At 43.3% G+C, this 19,968-nt stretch overlaps 1 protein-coding gene across 6 annotated transcripts in view; it reads left to right on the forward strand.

The window, feature by feature from the left end:
- rimbp2a (RIMS binding protein 2a) overlaps window positions 1–19,968 on the forward strand; it is a 101,661-nt gene that overhangs the window by 67,011 nt on the left and 14,682 nt on the right. For 3 of the 6 annotated variants that reach the window (XM_049603781.1, XM_049603782.1, XM_049603783.1), the window contains 12 exons: window positions 2,611–2,815; window positions 5,165–5,322; window positions 5,476–5,555; window positions 5,662–5,771; window positions 8,804–9,622; window positions 9,901–9,924; window positions 11,083–11,234; window positions 12,852–13,631; window positions 13,757–13,912; window positions 14,207–14,353; window positions 18,161–18,263; window positions 18,657–18,779. In XM_049603781.1, the coding sequence (XP_049459738.1) occupies window positions 2,611–2,815; window positions 5,165–5,322; window positions 5,476–5,555; window positions 5,662–5,771; window positions 8,804–9,622; window positions 9,901–9,924; window positions 11,083–11,234; window positions 12,852–13,631; window positions 13,757–13,912; window positions 14,207–14,353; window positions 18,161–18,263; window positions 18,657–18,779 (2,857 nt within the window). The remainder of the gene's footprint in view (window positions 1–2,610; window positions 2,816–5,164; window positions 5,323–5,475; window positions 5,556–5,661; window positions 5,772–8,803; window positions 9,623–9,900; window positions 9,925–11,082; window positions 11,235–12,851; window positions 13,632–13,756; window positions 13,913–14,206; window positions 14,354–18,160; window positions 18,264–18,656; window positions 18,780–19,968) is intronic. The other 3 variants (XM_049603785.1, XM_049603786.1, XM_049603784.1) reach the window with 3 other exon arrangements.

Genomic DNA, 19,968 nt, shown 5'->3' on the forward strand with positions numbered 1-19,968 from the left:
ATGTTTATATCTCACTGTGACAAGCCTCTTATCCATGAGTAGATGCATACTTCCTTCTGTGCGTTGATTCGGTTAATTTGTGTGGTTAATTGTTTGAAGGAAAGTAGTTCCTACCCATTCGCCAACCATATAACTGTGCAGAAAACAGAGGCTTATGCTTATGCTTGTGGCAGCGTGAGGTGTAAAAAATAATGGCATCCTCCTTGGCTGAATCCACTTTCCTTTGCTCTGGTAGACTGTGGAAAAATAGCACAGTGATACAGTTGGTGGGTGTAGTTTGGTGGAAAGAAAATAGTTCCTGTATGACCTTGTTTTGAGCAGTTTCATTTTGGAACTACTTTCTTTTTACCAAACTACACCCGCCAACTGTATAACTGTGCAGAAGGAAGAGTGCATCTACTGCCAGCTCACCTAGCACATCTAAGCTAGCTAAAGTTACAGGTTAGTCAAGGGGGACGCCATTAATTGAGTCGAGTCTCTTGTCCATGAGTAGATGCATGCTTCCTTCTGCGCAGTGATATGATTGGCAGATGTAGTTCAGGAGAAAGAAAATAGTTACTACATGAAGCTGCTCACAATAAGGTCTGTGGATTTTTTTGAGTAAACGGTCATGATTTCTAGAAATAGACGTTGTCAACTTTTTCAAATATATTTTTGCTCTTGAGCACCACAAGCTGAGTGCCATCTAGTTCCATTTTATTCAAGAGAAGGCAGACACCTCTATGGCTGATATCTCCCAAGACTTGGCAACTCACACCAAAACAATTTCGATTGATAAATGGCACTACAGGTAAGAGGAAAACAAATTTTGATTTTGGGGTGAACTGTTGAGACCTTGGTTGAACCTGATCATGTGCAGAACTTGACTTAAACTTCCAACTCATGCCTACAAGAAACTTCACTGATTCTGAATGTCAGTGAGACGCATACTGTAGGAACATCGTCAGGGTGCTGGCCAGTGCCCTCTGCCCTCAAACAGGTGGTGTGGCATAAATTATAGCTTGAAATTTGAATTCCACAAACAGCACACCAGCCTCTTCCTGCCTAGAAGTAGTTGTGAACAAACACAGTAATACCGTGTAGGTTATTCAGTACTCCACACCAGTTTGTGACTCATACATCAGAGAATAAAAAACCAACAGTAGCTCAGCAGCTCCTGTGTTTGCAGTCATATTCCTCTTCATTCCTCTTCCTGTAGGTTTTCTGCACTGTTGTTGTGTGAAATATCACTTCAAACTTTTCTCTGCCCGTAGTCGCAGCCTCCCATTAATCCTCCAACCAGGCTGACCTTGAATACTAAATTTCCCCATGATCAAATCACTGACCTGCTGGGTTTCATCGCCGTCTTTAAGATGCTTGTCACTGGCTCATCTACCCGAAATTATTTTCTCATTTCACTCTAAATCCTTTTGTCACGACAATAGGGTGCGGACTCCTCTGAGTGCGGTTCAAGCGAGGTCATGTTATTATCCATGTGAAGCACTTTAATACGGTTTTACTGAGCAAGCAGCCCGAGTTTGGCTTAGACAAACATCAAGAGTTTGGTCTCTGTAGGAGTTACTTCTCTTCTTGCAAAGCCATTGAATTAATTTATCGTCTCTCACAGGCCTGTTTCTCGACACTAATGGGCAACTTCAACAGGAAGACAAACGTAGCCTCGCTGTCTGTAGGGTTAAACAAACAAACAAACCTATTTATTCTGTTTTCTGTGAAACCACTGTCTTCAATCATTCTGTGCATTGATGGCTTTTTTTCTGTCTAATATTTATTTGTGTTTCTTTTTTTCCAGTTAATTTTGCTTTAATTTCATGTTGCTTTTATATATTTATCTGCTCTGATAAATATTATTTTCCTGCATTTTTCTTTTCTTCTTTTCTTTTTGCATCGACTGGCATTTATTAATGTTTGGTTCTGTCTTCAGTTTGTCTTTTAATTTTTCTTCTTTCCTTATTTTTTTCTGTCTCCCTCCCTTTTGTCTGAACAGAACAATAAGGACAGAATGTTTCAGGTATTTATTTTCCTCCCTGATTAGTTTAATGTGTGAATTTTCGGCAAATCGCTAAAGCTTTCAAAGCCTTTAGTGAGTATTTTGTGCAAATTGAGAATCCATACTGTATGTGCACTGAATGAGATTGTGAACCACTATGCTCACTGTGCACCCCTCCATCCTTCTCGACTTCTTGTGATATCATATCTATGATATGACGTCTTTAATGTCTATACTGTAAGTGTTATAATCCTCTTAACTCTTTGCAGTTCTCGGGCTTCGTTATCAGAGTTTAACAGTGTTATGTATCAGCGGCTGCAGCAGTACAGATGACTCCACACTTCCATATGCTTTGATTAGACCGCAGTGGTTTTAATGTAACATGCTGCTATGTGCTGAGAAATGGCTCTTCAGGGATCCGTCTATAATTGGTTCTATGTTTGATCAGCGTTTATAGATGAAACATTGGCTACTCTTCAGAGACTTCATATCTGAACATTACATGTAAAGTACACTCCATGCTTTGTGTGGGTTATTTTTCAATTTTTCACTCTCCTTTTTTCCCCTCTCTCCCTCCTCTCGGCCATTACCATGGCCTCTGCTCTCTTCGCTGGCTATCTAAGGTCAAGGTTCGTGACCTGGAGCAGAAATGCAGGTCACAGAGTGAACACTTCCACCAGCTGTCCAACGAGCTGCTGAATTTCCGTCTGCAACCAGATACTGTGGACATCCTTAAAATTAGTCCCACTTCTGCATCCCAGACCCCGCTCTCATCAGAGAAGAAACTCTCACAAGTCATTGTTGGATTTGAGGACCAGACAGAGACAGGTGGGTCAGTGGTCTCAGCTCATAGTTGAACTTCGAACACACATTTTTTTTTACATCTTCTGCATTTCCTTATCATTGTTATTTTTAATAATATTATTGTGGCAATGTTTTTTATGGTGGTTTATTAAGTGTAATTCAGATTTCTTATTTTTACTTAATGCTTTATGAGTATGGTGCTGTCTTAAAGGGACAGTTCACCCCAAAATCAAAAATACATAGTTTTCCTCCTACCTGCAAAGCTGTTCATCAAACTAGATTTTTATGGTGTGAGTTGTAAAGTGTTGGCGATATCAACCCCACAGATGTCTGCCTTCTCTCGAATGTAATGCAACTAAATGGCACTCGGCTTGTGATGCTCAAAAGGCCAAAAAACTGCATTTGAAAAACTCAGCAATGTCTCTTTGCAGAAATCATGACCTGGTTACTTAAGATAATCCACAGACCTTGTTGTGAGCAGTGTCATGAAGAAACTATTTTCTATCTACCAAACTACACCCATTGCCATTATAGTTTAATGGCACCAACCAGCGTCAGGGGAAACGCGGCAGGACAAGGACGAAAGTGCGACTGAGGTGGGCAGGAGGGGTGGTGGATGGGTCCAACAAACATCAACTTTCACCCGAGACAGTGGTGTTTGCATCCTGTGAAGCCAAACCCTTTTCTTTTTTCCTAAACCCAACCACATGTGTTTGTTGTTGAATGAAAAGAGAAGTCAATTTGCGTTGTTGTACTGACGTAGTGTGTTTATTTTGAAAGAAACTGTACGTGAACCTCAAATTTCATGTGAAAACAGAAGTGTATGTTGAAAGAAGACAATGCGTGTAACAGGCAGAACTTGACATGGTGTCCCAGAACGTCAATAACCAACGCACCCAGGGTACCTTTCACGTTGTATCTGGACATGGAACATCCATGACCAAACATCGTCATGTGACAAGATTGGAGTGAGAATTTGTTGTGTGCTTGTGACAATGTGAGATGTTAACATTAATGGCATTCTCCTTGACCGAGCTGTAATGTTAGCTAGCTCAGTGGTGCTAAGTGAACGAGTAGTAGATGTACTCTTCCTCCAGCACGGTTTTATGGTTGATGGTGTCGTTTGGTAAAAAGAAAGTAGTTCCTACACGAAATTGCTCAAGACAAGGTCTGTGGATTATCTTGAGTAACCAGGTCATGATTTCTGGAAAGAGACATTGCTGCTGCAAATGTATTTTCTTGGTGATTTGAGCACCACAAGCCGAGTGCCATCTAGTTCCATTATATTTAAGAGAAGGCAGACGTCTCTACAGCTGATATTTCCAACACTTGGCAACTCACACTAAAACAATCTAAACTGATAAACAGCACTACAGGTAAGAGGAAAATTATGTATATTTGATTTAGGGGTGAATTGTCCCTTTTTAAAGGGGAACTCCTCTGATTTTGTACAATTTACTCTGACTCGAACTGTCAGTGCTCTCTGACAGTGTTTACAGGAGTACAATGCTAAATCTATGGATAAAATGTTACTAAGACTATCAGGGTTAAATGGTCCAGTATCAGGGTGAGATACCCCCATTCAAAGATAAAAAAAATGAATGCACTCTGGTCACTCTAGATAAAAGCATCCACCATATTAGATGTGATCAAAAGGCTTATGATCAGAATGAAATGAGTCAGAGTGATCTAATCCCCAGACAGCTCACATAACAGCTGGATCAGCTCACTCCTGACCAGAGGTGGACACATTAATGATGATACTGCTTATTCGTGATCAATATCTAGCCTAATTGATCACAGGCCTGATGTATGACATGAACGTGGTTTAACACATTAGTATTCTAACGACACCTAGTGCAACCTGCAGAGCCAGCAGATAGAGCCATATCAGAGATGTAGATTTATACGGTCTGGCACAGACCAGAGGTCTTTGAAGTGCTGGAAATCCTGTTTTATCTTTCTCTCCACTTGAAACAGAGGAGGGGGGGGGGGGACTCACTGATGCTTTAGTGCTAATGCATAATATTACTCACTCACAAACCACAAGAACCCACTGATACAGTGGACCCATGTTGTTGACTTACTTTAATTTCCTCAAGGAATTCAGCAGTTCACACTCTTAGACTGCAGTTTTCTGTTTTGTATTTCCTGCGTTTTCAAGTGTTTTTCTCCTCGAGGACCTCGGTGGTATTTAAAGGCAAACGCGGTGCAGATGTGAGGTGTTGATGGAGGTGGAGTAGCCTTTGCCATGCAGAGTGTTTGCCGTACACTCGCCTCAACAGGAGATCAATAGCTGTTCAATGAGGAGCAAATGGGTGCAGAAGGAATGACAGTTGCTCTTTATTTGCTATGGAAATCAATGTCTCCCAGGCGATGAGAGCGCGGCAAACACGCCGCTACTGATCTCCCAGTTCTTGCCCTGCACACCACAGACTGGAGACAGAGAAAGACCAGAACTGCTGTCTGTCAAATCCAGCACTGTGACAACGGACCGCCCAAACAGCCCTCGACAGCGGACCCCCTCAGAGGTAACACAACACCATTGCATTAATGCATGTAGAACTTGTCACCTTCAAGATAGTTTAAGTTTCTCCTGGTTAATTTGACATGATTTACTTTGCTTTTTTTCAGTTGTAGCATGTAAATGTGAATGACATTTATCTTTGGTTGTCAATCTAAAGATGGAGGATGAGGCCAGCCCATCACCCAGGTCCAAGCCTCGCTACACAGGCCAGGTCCGCCTTTGCACTGCCCGATACAGGTGAATGAGATCAGCTTCAGGAGTCTGTTGACTTTATTACACATGCTCTTTTTAAGATCATTAAATAACTGCTTCCTCATTTACAAATGAATGTTTCTCTTTTCAGTTACAACCCTTACGATGGACCAAACGAGCACCCTGAAGCAGAGCTCCCCCTCGTGGCCGGAAAGTATCTGTACGTGTATGGAAACATGGATGACGACGGCTTCTATGAAGGTGAGAAGTAGAACAAGACTCTTGGATGACGTGGTGGGAAACAATCATCAGCACTAACCGGCAAGTCAAGCTCAGGCAGGCACTTAAATGACAAATGTCTAAAGAAAAATCTGCAGTCTGGAGATCAAAGATTGCAGTACAGCAGGAGGTGCCGTTTGTTGCTTTTCAAGTCTGTGATTTTTGCCTGAGTCCCTGTCTGCTGCTGTAGCAGAGAATGCTTGACAGTCACAACAAGCGTGTGCATCATCGCGTATTAATTATCTCACAGTGAGACAAAATGCCAAGACGTGTGTGTCAGCTCACAGTTATCCCCCAGTGAATTTGTTCTATTTACAGTATTCTAGTTGGCATCTTAATCCCCTCGACATCCTTTTAAAATGGCCGTGTCAAATACAGTAATGTGCACATGTCAAACACAACAATGTGCACATGTCAAATACAGTACTGTGGATATATACATAGCTGTCCATGATGCATTTTGTCACTCCACAGTATATATTGTTTACTTTATATTTAATGTGAGAAACCTATTACATCATAAAAAAGACTGGAATACATTTTTAACACAGCTACACTGTCATTCTGCATAAGCCATATCCCTGCTGGTTATTTTCACCTTGCAACCTGACCTCCTCTGTGTCAGTGCAGTGTATTTGTATTTGACTCATGTTGCCATAATTTTCAAGACTGTTCTCTTTGAGACATCAAATAATTTAGCTTTTTTTTCACGACTAATCCACATTCAGTTTGGGCACAGATGATTGTGCCCTATTTCTTGTCAAGTATTGCTTTGAAAGCACACTTATTAAGTTGCAAGATCAAACTTGTGCTGGCCGATGTACCGAATATAACAGTGTACTGTTGTTAGTTTCCTGAATGATGTGAACTCTGTGTGTACTGTCATGCTGTGAGCCCCGAGAGGAGATGCATTCAATGGGCAATTCAATGTAAAACACCCAAACTAGATATTTCAAGAGGTGCCAAACTCCTACGGTATATCGTGATGCAGTTGTTCGATCATACCGCCCAGCACCACAGTAACTACCCCTGGTGACCTGTTACGCTTTGACCTTAGGGTCCCTTCTTTTGATTAGTGTTACTTACTTATTTACTCATTTATGTATTTATTTTTGTCGTGTTTTTGTTAGTGTTGACACTGATAGTCTTTTTCTATTTACTTATTCACATTTAAATTCTAAGAAAATTACCAAAAAAGAAAAAACTCATCCAGCTTACATTCAATCTTTTATGACCAGTGGCGCCCCCAGAAGTTTTTCATAGGGGTGGCCAGATGGGGCAACTGAAAATCTTGGTGTGGCACGCTAAAACCAAAAGCCATAATTGAATTTCAGAAATTCTGTTATGCTGTTGAAGTACATAGACTATGAAAAAGTTGAAAACTATGTCAGTATGAGCGTTAAGGAATCACATACATCACATTGTGTTCTTATTATATAGTTATTATTTTTATTTATCTCTCCATAGACTAATAGCAGTAGAGTTAACATTCGAGTCCCACAATATCTTTTTTAAGGTGTTATGTATCCGTACATGTTAGGCGATTCATCGTTCTTAACATAGGGTGGTTGTCCTTTTACTTAAAAAGACAAATACACAGCTTTAATTTGAAGGAGCACGTAAATTGTCAGGAATATTTACTGGGAACAAGCCTTCTAAAATTTAGGGGAGACTTGCTGATACCCACAGAACCACGGAACCCCTTTGAAAATGGCCATGCAAGTTGTTCCCTCGCCAAAATTTACCCTAAATTTGGAGCATTATTTAGCCCACTTCCTGACTAGCTATGCTGACATGGTTGGTACCAATTGATACCTTAGATTGTCTAGTTTCAAAATATACCTTCGCTTGAAAGCAGAAAAAGAGGCAGCCCAGCAGAGCATCTTAAAGTCAGTAATATAGGCCTCCAATTATTTTTGCCAGGGAGGCCAGCAGTTGAATCAGGTTGGCCGCCCCTTGGGAGCACCACTAGTTATGACCCACCTTTGTTTAAGTGTTTATAATTGATTATTAGTCACTTTAAAGTTCGTCATTTTCCCCCTTCGGCTACTTGTATATAGTGTGTGTCAGTGCACCAGTGTCACCAAGAAAAAAATCCTGTACACTTTTTCCAACGGGTGATTGGAGTGATTCTCCGTCTAATCTCTTTAGAATTATGAAGGCTTCTCCATCAGAGGCAATCCTAATCCCCCTGACTAGCAATCCTGCAGACAGTGCAGCCCACTACAGACACAATAGTACTCAGCTGCAGTGATTCATTAGCTGTGGGCGGTGAGATTGCATGGCATCGTGGAGGAGCCTTGTATTTACCACGCAGGAGGGAGACTCGGGCTTCAGACCAAGCTGTTGTCAAGATGGGACCTTGGTCCCTTTTAGCTTGATGACTAATCCAGTGGCTTAATCATCAGCACACACAAACACACACACTCGCTCACACACAAACACGAAGACACACACACAGATGGTCTTAAGGTCTCCCCAGCCTCTGTGGAAAAAGGGATTGAAGGACAAGATGATAGGGAGCTTTTCTGAAGACAAACTTCTTCCCTTTGGGAAAAAAACTTTCTTCCCTGCATTGACTGCAGCTTCTACTTGCCCAGGGGTGTTCCTGGAAATGCTCGAAAGCAGTGAACTAAAGTTCAAGTTCTTCGAAATGTTTTCTCTTTTCTGTGTTTACTGGCGAGACTATAAAAGATAGCATCAGAGGAGCTGTGGTAAATCTTACATCTTAGGGAATAGGACATACTGTATGTTTACATATCTACCACCTCTCACTCACTGACTCATTTCCACCCCGCATGGAAAGTAGCGCCGGCTGATGATTAAGTGTATTCAAGTTGCAGCTTTTCTTTTTCTCTTTGTCTTGTAAGGTGCCTAATTTTAACATTTACATGAGCCATCACAGAGGGACTGTTGCAGGTTCCTGTAGGGACAGTTCTTAAAGAATAGCATTCTCAGGTGGTTAGCCCTATTTATCTCCGACACCTGTCTCTCTGTGTCTTTCTGTGTCCCAGGGGAGCTGCTGGACGGCCAGCGAGGACTTGTTCCTTCCAACTTTGTGGAATTTGTCCAGGACAAGGAAAAACTAGCGATTCAGTCTGGGGAGGGCGGGGAAGACCTGGGCCCACTGGACCATATGCCTCTGGCCTTGACAGCTGTGGATGGAGGTGCCTCCCAGGACAGCCTCCTGGGCTCATGTAACGCCTTGGTTCCCTGTAGCAATGGGACAGGAGGGCCCCTGGACCCTGAGGACCTGGCTGAAGATGTCGTGCCTTATCCCCGAAAGATCAACTTGATCAAGCAGCTGGCACGGAGCGTCATCGTGGCCTGGGAGCCTCCACTAGTGCCTTTGGGCTGGGGGAACATCTCTGGCTACAACGTGTTAATAGACGGGGAGCTCCGTGCCAGCATAGCGTACGGCGGCCGGACCAAGTGCTTGCTGGAGAAGCTGGACCTAGACGGCTGCGTGCACCGTGTGTCAGTGCAGAGCGTCACCGACCGGGGCTTGTCAGACGAGCTGCGCTGCACCTTGCTGGTGGGGGCCAACGTCGTGGTGGCGCCCTGCGGCCTCCGGGTGGACGACATCCAGCGCGACACTGCCGAGCTCTCCTGGTTGCCTAGCAACAGTAACTATGGCCACACTGTGTTCTTGGACGGGGCAGAGCACGCAGTGGTGAAGCCGGGAAGGTATAGACTGCGCTTCATCAACCTGAAGCCCCTGACGGTGTACAAAGTGACAGTGGTGGCACAGCCGCACCAGGTGCCATGGCAACTGCCGCTGGAGCAGAGGGAGAGGAAGGAAGCCGGTGTGGAGTTCTGCACGCAGGCTGCAGGTCAGCAAAGCTCATTTCTACACACAGAGCTACAGCAAAAATGCTCAGCTCCATAGCAGATGATTGTCAGTTTCTTTAAATACTCTACATGTTTGAAACAATCTCGGAGACAGATGGAGACGACAGACAGCTACTACTCTGTTTATTTCAGTTTACTGTAACACACCTTAAATATGTAACATCTATACATCACCTTTAAGCTTATTGTACTGTACTGCGGAGAGGTACAGTGCAGCATTGCCTTACCATGCCATTGTTGTGTATTGTATTTTGTCTAGGTCCAACACCATATTGCAGAGCAGGTCAGAATGAAACATCAGTCCTGGGCTGGGTTTCCAAAATGTCTGAGCACTAAATGATTTTCTTCTGTTGCAAACCAACGGGCAGAGATGACATTAGTGCTGTGATACTTTTGGAAGAGGGTTGTGGTCATGACACTGAGAATAATTATGACATATTGTTCAATATGAACAATTAATGAAGGCGATCTGGGCAAAATGGCATTTATTTAAATATATGTATGTTTTTATCTCCAAAAATATTGTCATTTATGCATCTATTGAAATTTTAAATACACTTTAAAAAAACAAACTCAAATGCACTTTTGCCCATGTTCGCCTCCTGCACTGAGCATATCACTAATTAGAGAACATCCACGCATCACGGTATGACCAGTTATTATTGTGATGAGTCATTTCCTCAGCCTATAGCCTAGCCTGTAGTAACCAGCGCTATATAAAGCAGTGCCTCGCCACTGCGCACTGAAATGACCATTTTGTATGAGTGCACATTTGCCTCTGCTTGAATGCAGTTGTGCATGTTTTATCCAGTGATCCAGGAGGAGTGGAAGACAAAGAATGGGCTGTAGTTAGTCTCTCTGGATTGTGTCCTGCATGCGGAGACAGCAGCGCTTCTCTCAGGAGGCCCTGAAGGCCACATTGTTTGATTCTACCTTTCCCTGCATTGTTTCTCCTCACATAAAGTGCAGAATGAGGTTATGATACAGTACTAAACCAGGAGAACACACACACTGAATCAATTTGATTTTCCAGAAATACTGCAACACTGTGGAGTATCTCAGGTCGCAGCACACAACGACTTTTAAACGTCCCCCACCAGCAATGTCACATTTTCACAAGCATGAGCCGTGTATCTCCACAAAGTATAAATAAGGTGTTACGCAATTCTCTCACATATTTAGATATGCAGGACAAGTTATGAATGAACCCAGTTTGTTGTTTCCCGATTCCTCACCACCGTCCTCACCCCCTCTCTTGTATGTGGGCATTTCTGTGCATGGTTGTGTGTGTGTGTGTGTGTGTGTGTGTCAACTTGTGCATTTGATGAATGCTTCACACCCTTTCCTCTTGTTTATTTATCTATATTAGTGTCATTAAAACAGTAAGTGATCACATACATTTTCATATTTCCCCCCTTACACCTGTTGTCTCACCTCCCAGGCCCTCCTCAGCCTCCCCAGGATGTACAGGTGCTCTGTGGGCAGGCTCCAGGGGTGCTTCAGGTCCGCTGGAAGCCCCCCCTCCTCTCTCCAACAGGCACATCTAATGGGGCAAATGTCGTTGGCTACGCAGTCTGCACGAAAGGACAGAGGGTGAGTTAGTATGTGTGACTGTCCTCTGTTAAAAGGTATGGTGAGTGATGGTGAGAAGCTCATACTCTGTACACCATCATAGTTTGTGGAGAATTCTCGAGCATTATAAGATCCACATTTCAAAGGTCACATGCAGTGCATTGAAGCTGTATGTAAAGCACTGTTTTGTTTAATCATATTTAATCCATCTGAAACATAAGAACATACATCACAGATGGGTTGGTAATAGCCCCTGTTATTAAGTTTAGCGTTATGTCATCGGTGCCCTCACCACAAACAGCAGTGCCACCTACTTGTGATTCATGTTTGGTGCAAGACTCTTAATCTGGGACCTCTTGGAAAGGTCTCTCACTCCCTCTGGTGACTGCCACGGTAAATCAACACAGTATTTTGAAACATTGACCGCACAGTGTTTCCTGCCTTATTGTGTGGCTCACATACTGATAGCAACATTGATGAATTGTGAGGGGTTTTGCTCCAAACAAAGAGAAAACTAATCATTTGTTTTATGCCTACTGTACACTGGAAGACTTTCAAGACAATTTGAGTATTTAGTCACACACTATAACATTTGCAAAGACCGGGAATCTTGCAGGTTCACTATATGAAAGACAACAACTAGATTCCATTTGAGATTATTTCCCATCCTGCTCCCGAAAATATCATGCCAAACTCCCTTTAAAAACCATGACATATTAACAGTTCATTATGTTTCTCTAAAATGACATAACCCTAGAAACACAAGATAAAAGGGGTCGTATTTGGACCTAATTCTGAATCAATATTCCATAAACATAAACTTAGTGTGCGTACAAACTTTACATTTTGGATTTTGTCTCCTGCACTGTTTTAGAGGGAGGAGACCATGAGAATGAACAGGCAATAGTTTCAAAACTTAAGATTCCTCACTAAAATAAGTGCTGGTTGGTGGATCAGATACACGCTATAATACAGCTCCACCAGTTTCTCCTCCTTTTCCACAGTCCAAGAGATCTGAGACTTGTCAGTGTTCTTGTGCCTCCCTGGAGTCCCCTCCATGTTTACTGTCTACTAAGTTTGCTGCTCCCCATTTGGTGCTGGAGTGAGCACACCTATTGCTTACTGACGGTGTTTGCTTCATTGAACTTCACTATTTGAGTGAGCCAAGAACAAAAAGTTGAGCTGTTATTAAACTTTCTTTGATGTCAGAATGTAAAAACAGGAAAAAGACAGTTCATTTTGAGGCGCCCAGTATAGCTCACTCATCTAGAGTGAGCGTCCCATGTACAAAGGCATTGTCCTTGCTGCAGCAACTGTGGGTTCATGTTGTTTCCTCTCCCTCTCCCTTTTACAATTAGGTATGTCATATCACATGAAATTTAATCTGAAAAACAAAGACAGACAGCTCAGACTGAGTTTTATGAATGTCATATACCAAATGATCTAAATCATGAGAGTGCACACTAGCTCTAACAAAACTCTCAAATTTGGCTACAGCAGTGAAATCACTTGAAAGGTTGTTTGGTGTAAGGCTGGCATTGGGGTGACACAGAAGGAAAGTGTTGTTTCAGCACTTGTTGAAAATGATCATTCAGCTCCTGTTGACGTCAGCATTTTATTCTCTCTTCTTCACTCCAGATAGCGGAGGTGTTGTACCCAATGGCAGACTACGTTACTGTTGAGCTGACAAGGATTCAGTGCCTGGAGGCCAGGGAAGTCATCGTCCGGACGCTGTCAGTACAGGGAGAATCCCAGGACTCCCAAGTCGCCGTCATTCCAAACAACCTCCTCGTGCCTCTACCTGCACTTCCCCTGCCGCCGCCGATGCACCCCCACGCAGGCCCCCCTCCACACCCCCACGCTCAACCCCACCTCCAATCCCCTCACCTTCCTCACGCCACACCCCAGCTCCCCGCTCCACCCCAGGCACTCGGACAACCGCTCCCACCCCATCCTCCTCATCCTCAACCCCACCCTAGACTCCCTCACCCGGGCGGACCCCCGCAACCCCAGCTTCGACCCCCACACCCTCAGCCCCAGCATCTACACCTTCAGCCTCACCCTCCCCACCAAGGTCCCAGGCCCCAGCACCAACTGCCTCTGCTCCCCCACCCCCAGCACCACCCTATACCTCAGAGACCAGTATGTGCCAGAGACCTGGATGCCAAAGAGCACGCAGCCCAACACGGGGGAGCCATTCCACCCGGCCAGCCTGGCTGGGACCCCACACGCTCTCCCTCCTCCCAGCCTCCTGTGCCCATGCAAGGCCACACTCTCGAGGCCCCTCCCCTTCCCAATCCACGCTCCCCATCCCCACAGAGGATTCTCCCGCAGCCCCGAGGCACGCTCATCCCGGACACCGTGGCCAAAGCCATCGCCCGAGAAGCAGCGCAGAGGGTGGCAGCAGAAAGCGGCAAGGTCTGATGGAAGTGGAAATGCTAAATCAGTCGAAAAAGAAACCGTTAATTTACTTATTGATCGTGACCTGTTGATTGTGTACAGAAGGATATTTATCTTATCTCACTTTTCATACCTGTTTTCAGGGGGATCGGAGGCAGGGCAGATACGGAGAGCAGGGTCGTTCATTTCACCAGCATCACTCTGATGAGGAGGAAGAAGATGAAGAAGGGTTTGCGCGCGGCCGTCGGAGAGGACCCTCAGTCGACGAGTTCCTCAGAGGCTCTGAGCTGGGGCGGCCGGTAAGAACAACATGATAAGTGACAAATCTTTTACCTCCTTTTGTCCCAATGTGTTCTTCAGTGAACAACCTCTTATGCGTGTGTATGTCCGGATGTGTGTGTGTGCATGCAAGTCTGGGTGGTTGCATGCATACACTCCTTTGCCCGTGTCTCTGTGTGTGTTCATATGCGTGCCCATCCATGTGCGTTTGGTGTGTGCATGTGTGTGTGCGTATGTATCTATGTATGTATGTGGACTTAAACAACTGCGTCTGTGTGTTTGTGTTTTGTGTTTGTGTGTGTGACTGCCAAAAGCCTCACTATAGTCACAATGAAGATTATCACAGCGAGAGCAGCCGGGGCTCTGACCTGTCTGACATCATGGAAGAGGATGAGGAGGAGCTGTACTCTGAGATGCAGCTGGAAGAGGGACGTCGACGCAACTCGCACAACACACCCAAGGTGCAGTTCTTTGCACTTATTCTAAACCCAAGAGTCATAACCACCCAAATTTATTACTCTGTAGTGAACTGCACAGGCACAGATACTTCAATTGAGACTGCTGCCTTAATGCATTTAATGTGTGGTTAGTGTGTGTGCTGAGTTTAGTTCAAATTATAGAAAAAAGAGAAAAAACATTGGGTTTTAGCACCATGGAGAGAAACAGATACCCCTTTTCCACCAACATGGAACGGGTTCCTCTCGAAGCAACTAATTTTAAACCATTCGAAGCATTTTCACCAAAAATAAATTGGTTCGAAGCTCGAAAAGTTGGCTGCTAGCTAAAACCAAAAAAAAGCAGGTTTTTCTTGTCCTGAAGTGCGAACCATGACAACATCGGTTTATTCGGGAGGGACACAAGAATGAAGTAAAGCTAATATTTAATACAGAGTATGAGTGTACTACGGAAGCCCTGAAAGGCAAGGTGAAAAAAAAAACAAAAACGGGGCAATGTCAAAGTTTATCTCGTACGTACGGGATATTAAGTCATACGTATGAGATATTAAGTCATACGTACGAGATATTAAGTCATACGTACGAGATAAGTCGCAATTATTTTTTTTTTTCACTTTGCCTTTCAGGGGCACTGGCCCACTTATTTTGGAGGGGAAAAAAAAAATGAAACGACAGGTTTTACCTTCTCAGTTACTTTGACTACAAATACCTGCTGTAAACCATAATGGGACAGAGAGATTTCTCCATAAAATATTTATATGACATAATTCTATATAGAATTATGTCATAACATAATTCTATATAGAATTATGTTATGACACCTTGCCTTTCAGGGCTTCCGTAGATTTCTGCCACTTGATGGAAAAAAATAAGATCTAATAAGTCAAAATAATGAGATAGTAAGTCAAAATAATGAGATACTAAGTCAAAATTATGACTTACTAAGTCAAAATTATAATTCTATATAGAATTATGTCATGACATAATTCTATATAGAATTATGTCATATAAATATTTTATGGAGAAATCTCTCTGTCCCATTATTTATATGACATAATTCTATATAGAATTATGTCATATAAATATTTTATGGAGAAATCTCTCTGTCCCATTATGGTTTACAGCAGGTATTTGTAGTCAAAGTAACTGAGAAGGTAAAACCTGTCGTTTCATTTTTTTTTTCCCCTCCAAAATAACTGGGCCAGTGCCCCTGAAAGGCAAAGTGAAAAAAAAAAATAATTGCGACTTATCTCGTACGTATGACTTAATATCTCGTACGTATGACTTAATATCTCGTACGTATGACTTAATATCTCATACGTATGACTTAATATCCCGTACGTACGAGATAAACTTTGACATTGCCCCGTTTTTTTTTTTTTTTTCACCTTGCCTTTCAGGGCTTCCGTAGTGTACAGATTAACAGATGATGATGAAGTCTTTGGCACTTGGACACCAGAGGGAGATATTTTGTGATCAAGGGACATCTGATATATCCCCCCCATGGAATCCAGACACTGGTGGTGGTGGTGGCTAATGACTCTGAGGCTGCTGAGGCAGATGAGGCTGATGAATCCGTAAAGACTATGTGGTGACAGCAGCAAGGATTAATTTTAATTTTTGGATTAAAGCAAATATCTGTCATCACAGAACAAATGCTCGCAGGTAGTCAATGCTATCCGCCGTCTTGCTACTACTGTTGACTTCCGAGTAGGTGTAGCATTGGCTAGAACAGCTACATGACCTGCCCACCCAGCTGTGTGACTTGCCCACCATATCTACACATCAGTCCACGATCAGCCCCGTTTGATCCTTGGTCCGGAAGCGGAAGCCCTGAGGAAAATGCTAAGTTAGCATTTAGCACACTTCGTTACTAATAAGGTGAATGTTGTCTTCATGTATAATGAAATTAAAAGGGCTTATTGCTACATTTGGAGTCATATTTATTCACTACAAATAACCCACACTACAATAATTTCCCCAGATATTTATCACAATATATTATTTAATTAATGCTACTAAATTGAAAAGTATCCTGATAATGTCTGACACCTGAAGAAACCAAATGTTTTTCCAGCTTCCCAGAGCACCCATCGTAAAGCTGGTGCAGTAGTTTGAGAAAAATATTTCCTGCCTGGGAGCTCGTACCTGCAGTCTCGCACTTCAATTTCTTGAACCCGTCGTTCTCCGTGGTGCTCATGGGCATCATGTCTCTGGCCAAGAAGGTCTGATGCTGTGTCTATTACATCTCTACTCTTTTCTGATCGCTTCTCTTACGGGGTAAGAGAGTAAAAAAGAGTACACTGTTGATTGCTGTTTTGGTGCAGCCCTACTAGTGCTGCTCACAGCAGCAGAAGTACTCGGCCATTGAACAACACTTGTTGGTGGACTAACTGCAGTTTCGTCATGGATTTTCGTGCTCTCAGTGTAGTCGCTGTTTGTTGTGTTTTCCGTCCTGGTTGGCTCCAATTGATGACATATTTTGCAGACTGTCTTTGTCCGTGTGTCGACATCTTTCAACTAGCCAAACCACTCCCAAATTATTGACGCTGTGTAACCTTTTTTATCCACAATCTAATAACGCGAGCTCTTCTTTAGCTTCACCTCTGCCTTGCTCCTCACTTCCACTCATTTTCCCCTCTTTTCGTTATGTCCACACTACTTTTAATTCCTCCTTACCTCAGCACAAACTTTGCAGTGAAAAATGGGCGTGTAATGACGCGCATCCCCAACACTGCAGATTGACTGACAGCTGTCTGTTAACTTCTGCTGGATGATATGCTGTTTGGATCTATCTAGGTTTATCCATATTGCGTAAAAATGACTATAGATTATCATCATCATCATCGACAGACATTTTACTGCCACCCTGTTTCATGATCGTTTTATCGCCCAGCCCTAGCTGCAACTATTCATGTCTCTTCATGACACATCCTTGATTATAGTAGTTCTGCTCAAAACAGGTAGAAACAGGGGCTGGATAGCACTAAAGCTCCAAGCATCCTGAGAGGAACCGGTTTAAGAACCAGAGCTAATTTGGTGGAAAGGGGGTAAGAGAGAGAAAGAGAGACAGACTGGGTTTTAATGCTTTCAGGCAGCATATCAACATATCAGCAAGGAGAAACAGTACTGGAGCAACATGTAAAGTTTGATGTTTCAGTCTGGACCACTGTTTGTGATATTAGTCAGCAAAACTTGCTATTTTGCTGACCATTTCCTCTTTTTAAGCTGCAATCCTCTCTGTTTAGCTTTGTGCTGACTTACAGTGTACACATGGTCCCGGCTATTGGTGGGATTGGAGGTAATGTGGAGCTGCAGTGTTGCAGCTTGCTGCCACAGATTCAGAATATGGGAGGCTGCAGTCTGAGAGCACCTTTAATGTTTCAGCTCCATGGAGAGAAACACAGATAGACTGGGCGTGAATGTGTTCAGCACCTCGGAGAGAGAGACAGGGAGCATCTGGGTTTGAAATGTAAAGCGCTGTGAAGGGAAACTCGACAGTTCTCACCGATATTTTTGACACTCTTTTTTTTTTTTACATACTTTAATTTTGTATTATGTTATGAGTAATGCTTAATTTTGGAATGTTAAAATTTCCCATGGGCTTGTGTATGTCTGAGTGTGCGTCTATGCGTCTGTGTTTCAGTGTGCCTGCCCGTGAGTGCTGCATGATGTTGTTTACATACAACTTGTACAAGTATGTCGACGTGCGTTTTTTTCCACACACACGGTTTGCGGATACGTCCACGTGTCTGTGTGCAGCTCATGAATGTTTAATGTTGCAAATGCTTTCTGTGCTTATATGCATTTCAGAGCAACACTCCAGCTGGAGGCCGTCATGACCGGGAGACTGGGAGAAGAATTCATCATGGCGGTCCCCAGCCTCAGAGACGACCTCTGATGGTCCCCTCTATTGGTCAGTATGGGCGGGTGGCTAGAGTGGACAGAGGGTCTTTTTATTTTATGATGCTGTAGAACAGAAGTGTTTGTTGCTCTGTTAAAACCATCATGAGCTTCTCTGTGTCTCCAGATCACCTCTGTGTCTGTGAACCATGCTCATGCCCTTCACTACCTGAACATAAGTTTGATCTTGCAGAGATTATTATGATGCAACAAGCTGACACTTCTCTTAAACTGCTGTGCACAGTAGCATTACACGTTCATGCATTAATCTCCTCTGATAGAGACGCAGTTTTCCAAAGATGTTGTCCTGTGTGCATTTGTTACTAGGCCTCCAGCTTTAGGTGGCAACACAAATGTTGAGCTTTGCATTGTAACCCAATCACCTTCTAACTGGTGTTTCCTGTAGAGGTAACCTCTGAGAATAACTGTGAGGGAAACCCCGTCACCGAGGATGTTTACTATGGCAGAGTAGCTCGGCACAAGACGTGGCCTTCCCGCAGGCACATGGGCGGCACCAGGTCTCCCCATGGTATGTGCCTGCAGTCCTGTTTTTCCCCCACCACAGCATGGCAACGGAAATGCCACCAGCAACTGGCAAACAAGCAACAAGTAGCTGTGGACACTTGCAAGTGCCTGTTTCTCTGTCTCAAATAATAATAGTTATTATTATGCTTCCAGTTGAACAGCATGACTGCACTGCACTGAAATTAGTGGACCCACTGGCAAGCCTTTACCTGGGGTCCAGGATGAACGTTTCCACAGTTGCAGATGATAAATGGTTGATTGACTGCACAGAGAATGCCTCACTCACTGCACTGAACTCCAGATGCCTGCTAAACCCCCTTCCCTTTGTGGTACAACCACACCTACTACACCTTTAAAGAGAGCATTCATGCATGAGATTTTAAAGATATATCAGTGGTAGACATTAAAGAATGACTACACGTTCACTGCTTTGTTTCCTTTAGACCTTTAAGTTTCTTGAGTTTGAAATATCAGCTGTCTGAAATGCAGTTGTCCCTTACGTTTCTTTGCTAGCACCACATCGATACAATTAGCAAACCTTCTGTAGGTTGGCATATGCTCACGCGGGAGCAATGCATTTCACATCATGCTTGTATTTTCAAGCACAGAAATAAAGCTTTGGCCTGACAGTATCACACTCTGCTAGCTGGTGCATTTTTCCAAATATTGCAAATGCCAAATTCAAATAAACAGCAGGCTTCCACAACAACTCTGCCATCTCTGCTTTAGACGTCTTGCTGCTACAAGGGTTGGCAATGTGTGGGAAGTTTTGGATTTTGCTTCAAATCTCAGAATTTCACTCAGCATTTTTTATGAAGCTAAAATACAGAGTTTAATCTTTATCTTTAGATGCATTTTTTTCTTAATTTAGGCTTCTTTTAGCATGCATGTCAGAGTCTCGTGTGTTTCTGGTGTTGTGTCATGTCCATGAATCACATTCTGTCTGTGTACTCTTGCACCATGGTTTGTCTTGCTCCTCATTTGTCTCTCACTGCATAGTTAAATCTAAAAATAGACCAAAAAAATTGTAAACAATATACATGCGTGTGTGCGTGTGTGATTGTGCATGCATGCATTTGTGTTACCGGAAATGGTTTAAATAGTTGACTGACCATAGATTTCTTCCTGCATGCTGACAGGCACAATTATGGCTTGACAGAAAATCAAATCTGTCATACAATACAGCAAATCAA

The sequence above is a fragment of the Epinephelus fuscoguttatus genome, linkage group LG18, assembly GCF_011397635.1.
Source record: "Epinephelus fuscoguttatus linkage group LG18, E.fuscoguttatus.final_Chr_v1".
Taxonomy (NCBI): Eukaryota; Metazoa; Chordata; class Actinopteri; order Perciformes; family Serranidae; genus Epinephelus; species Epinephelus fuscoguttatus.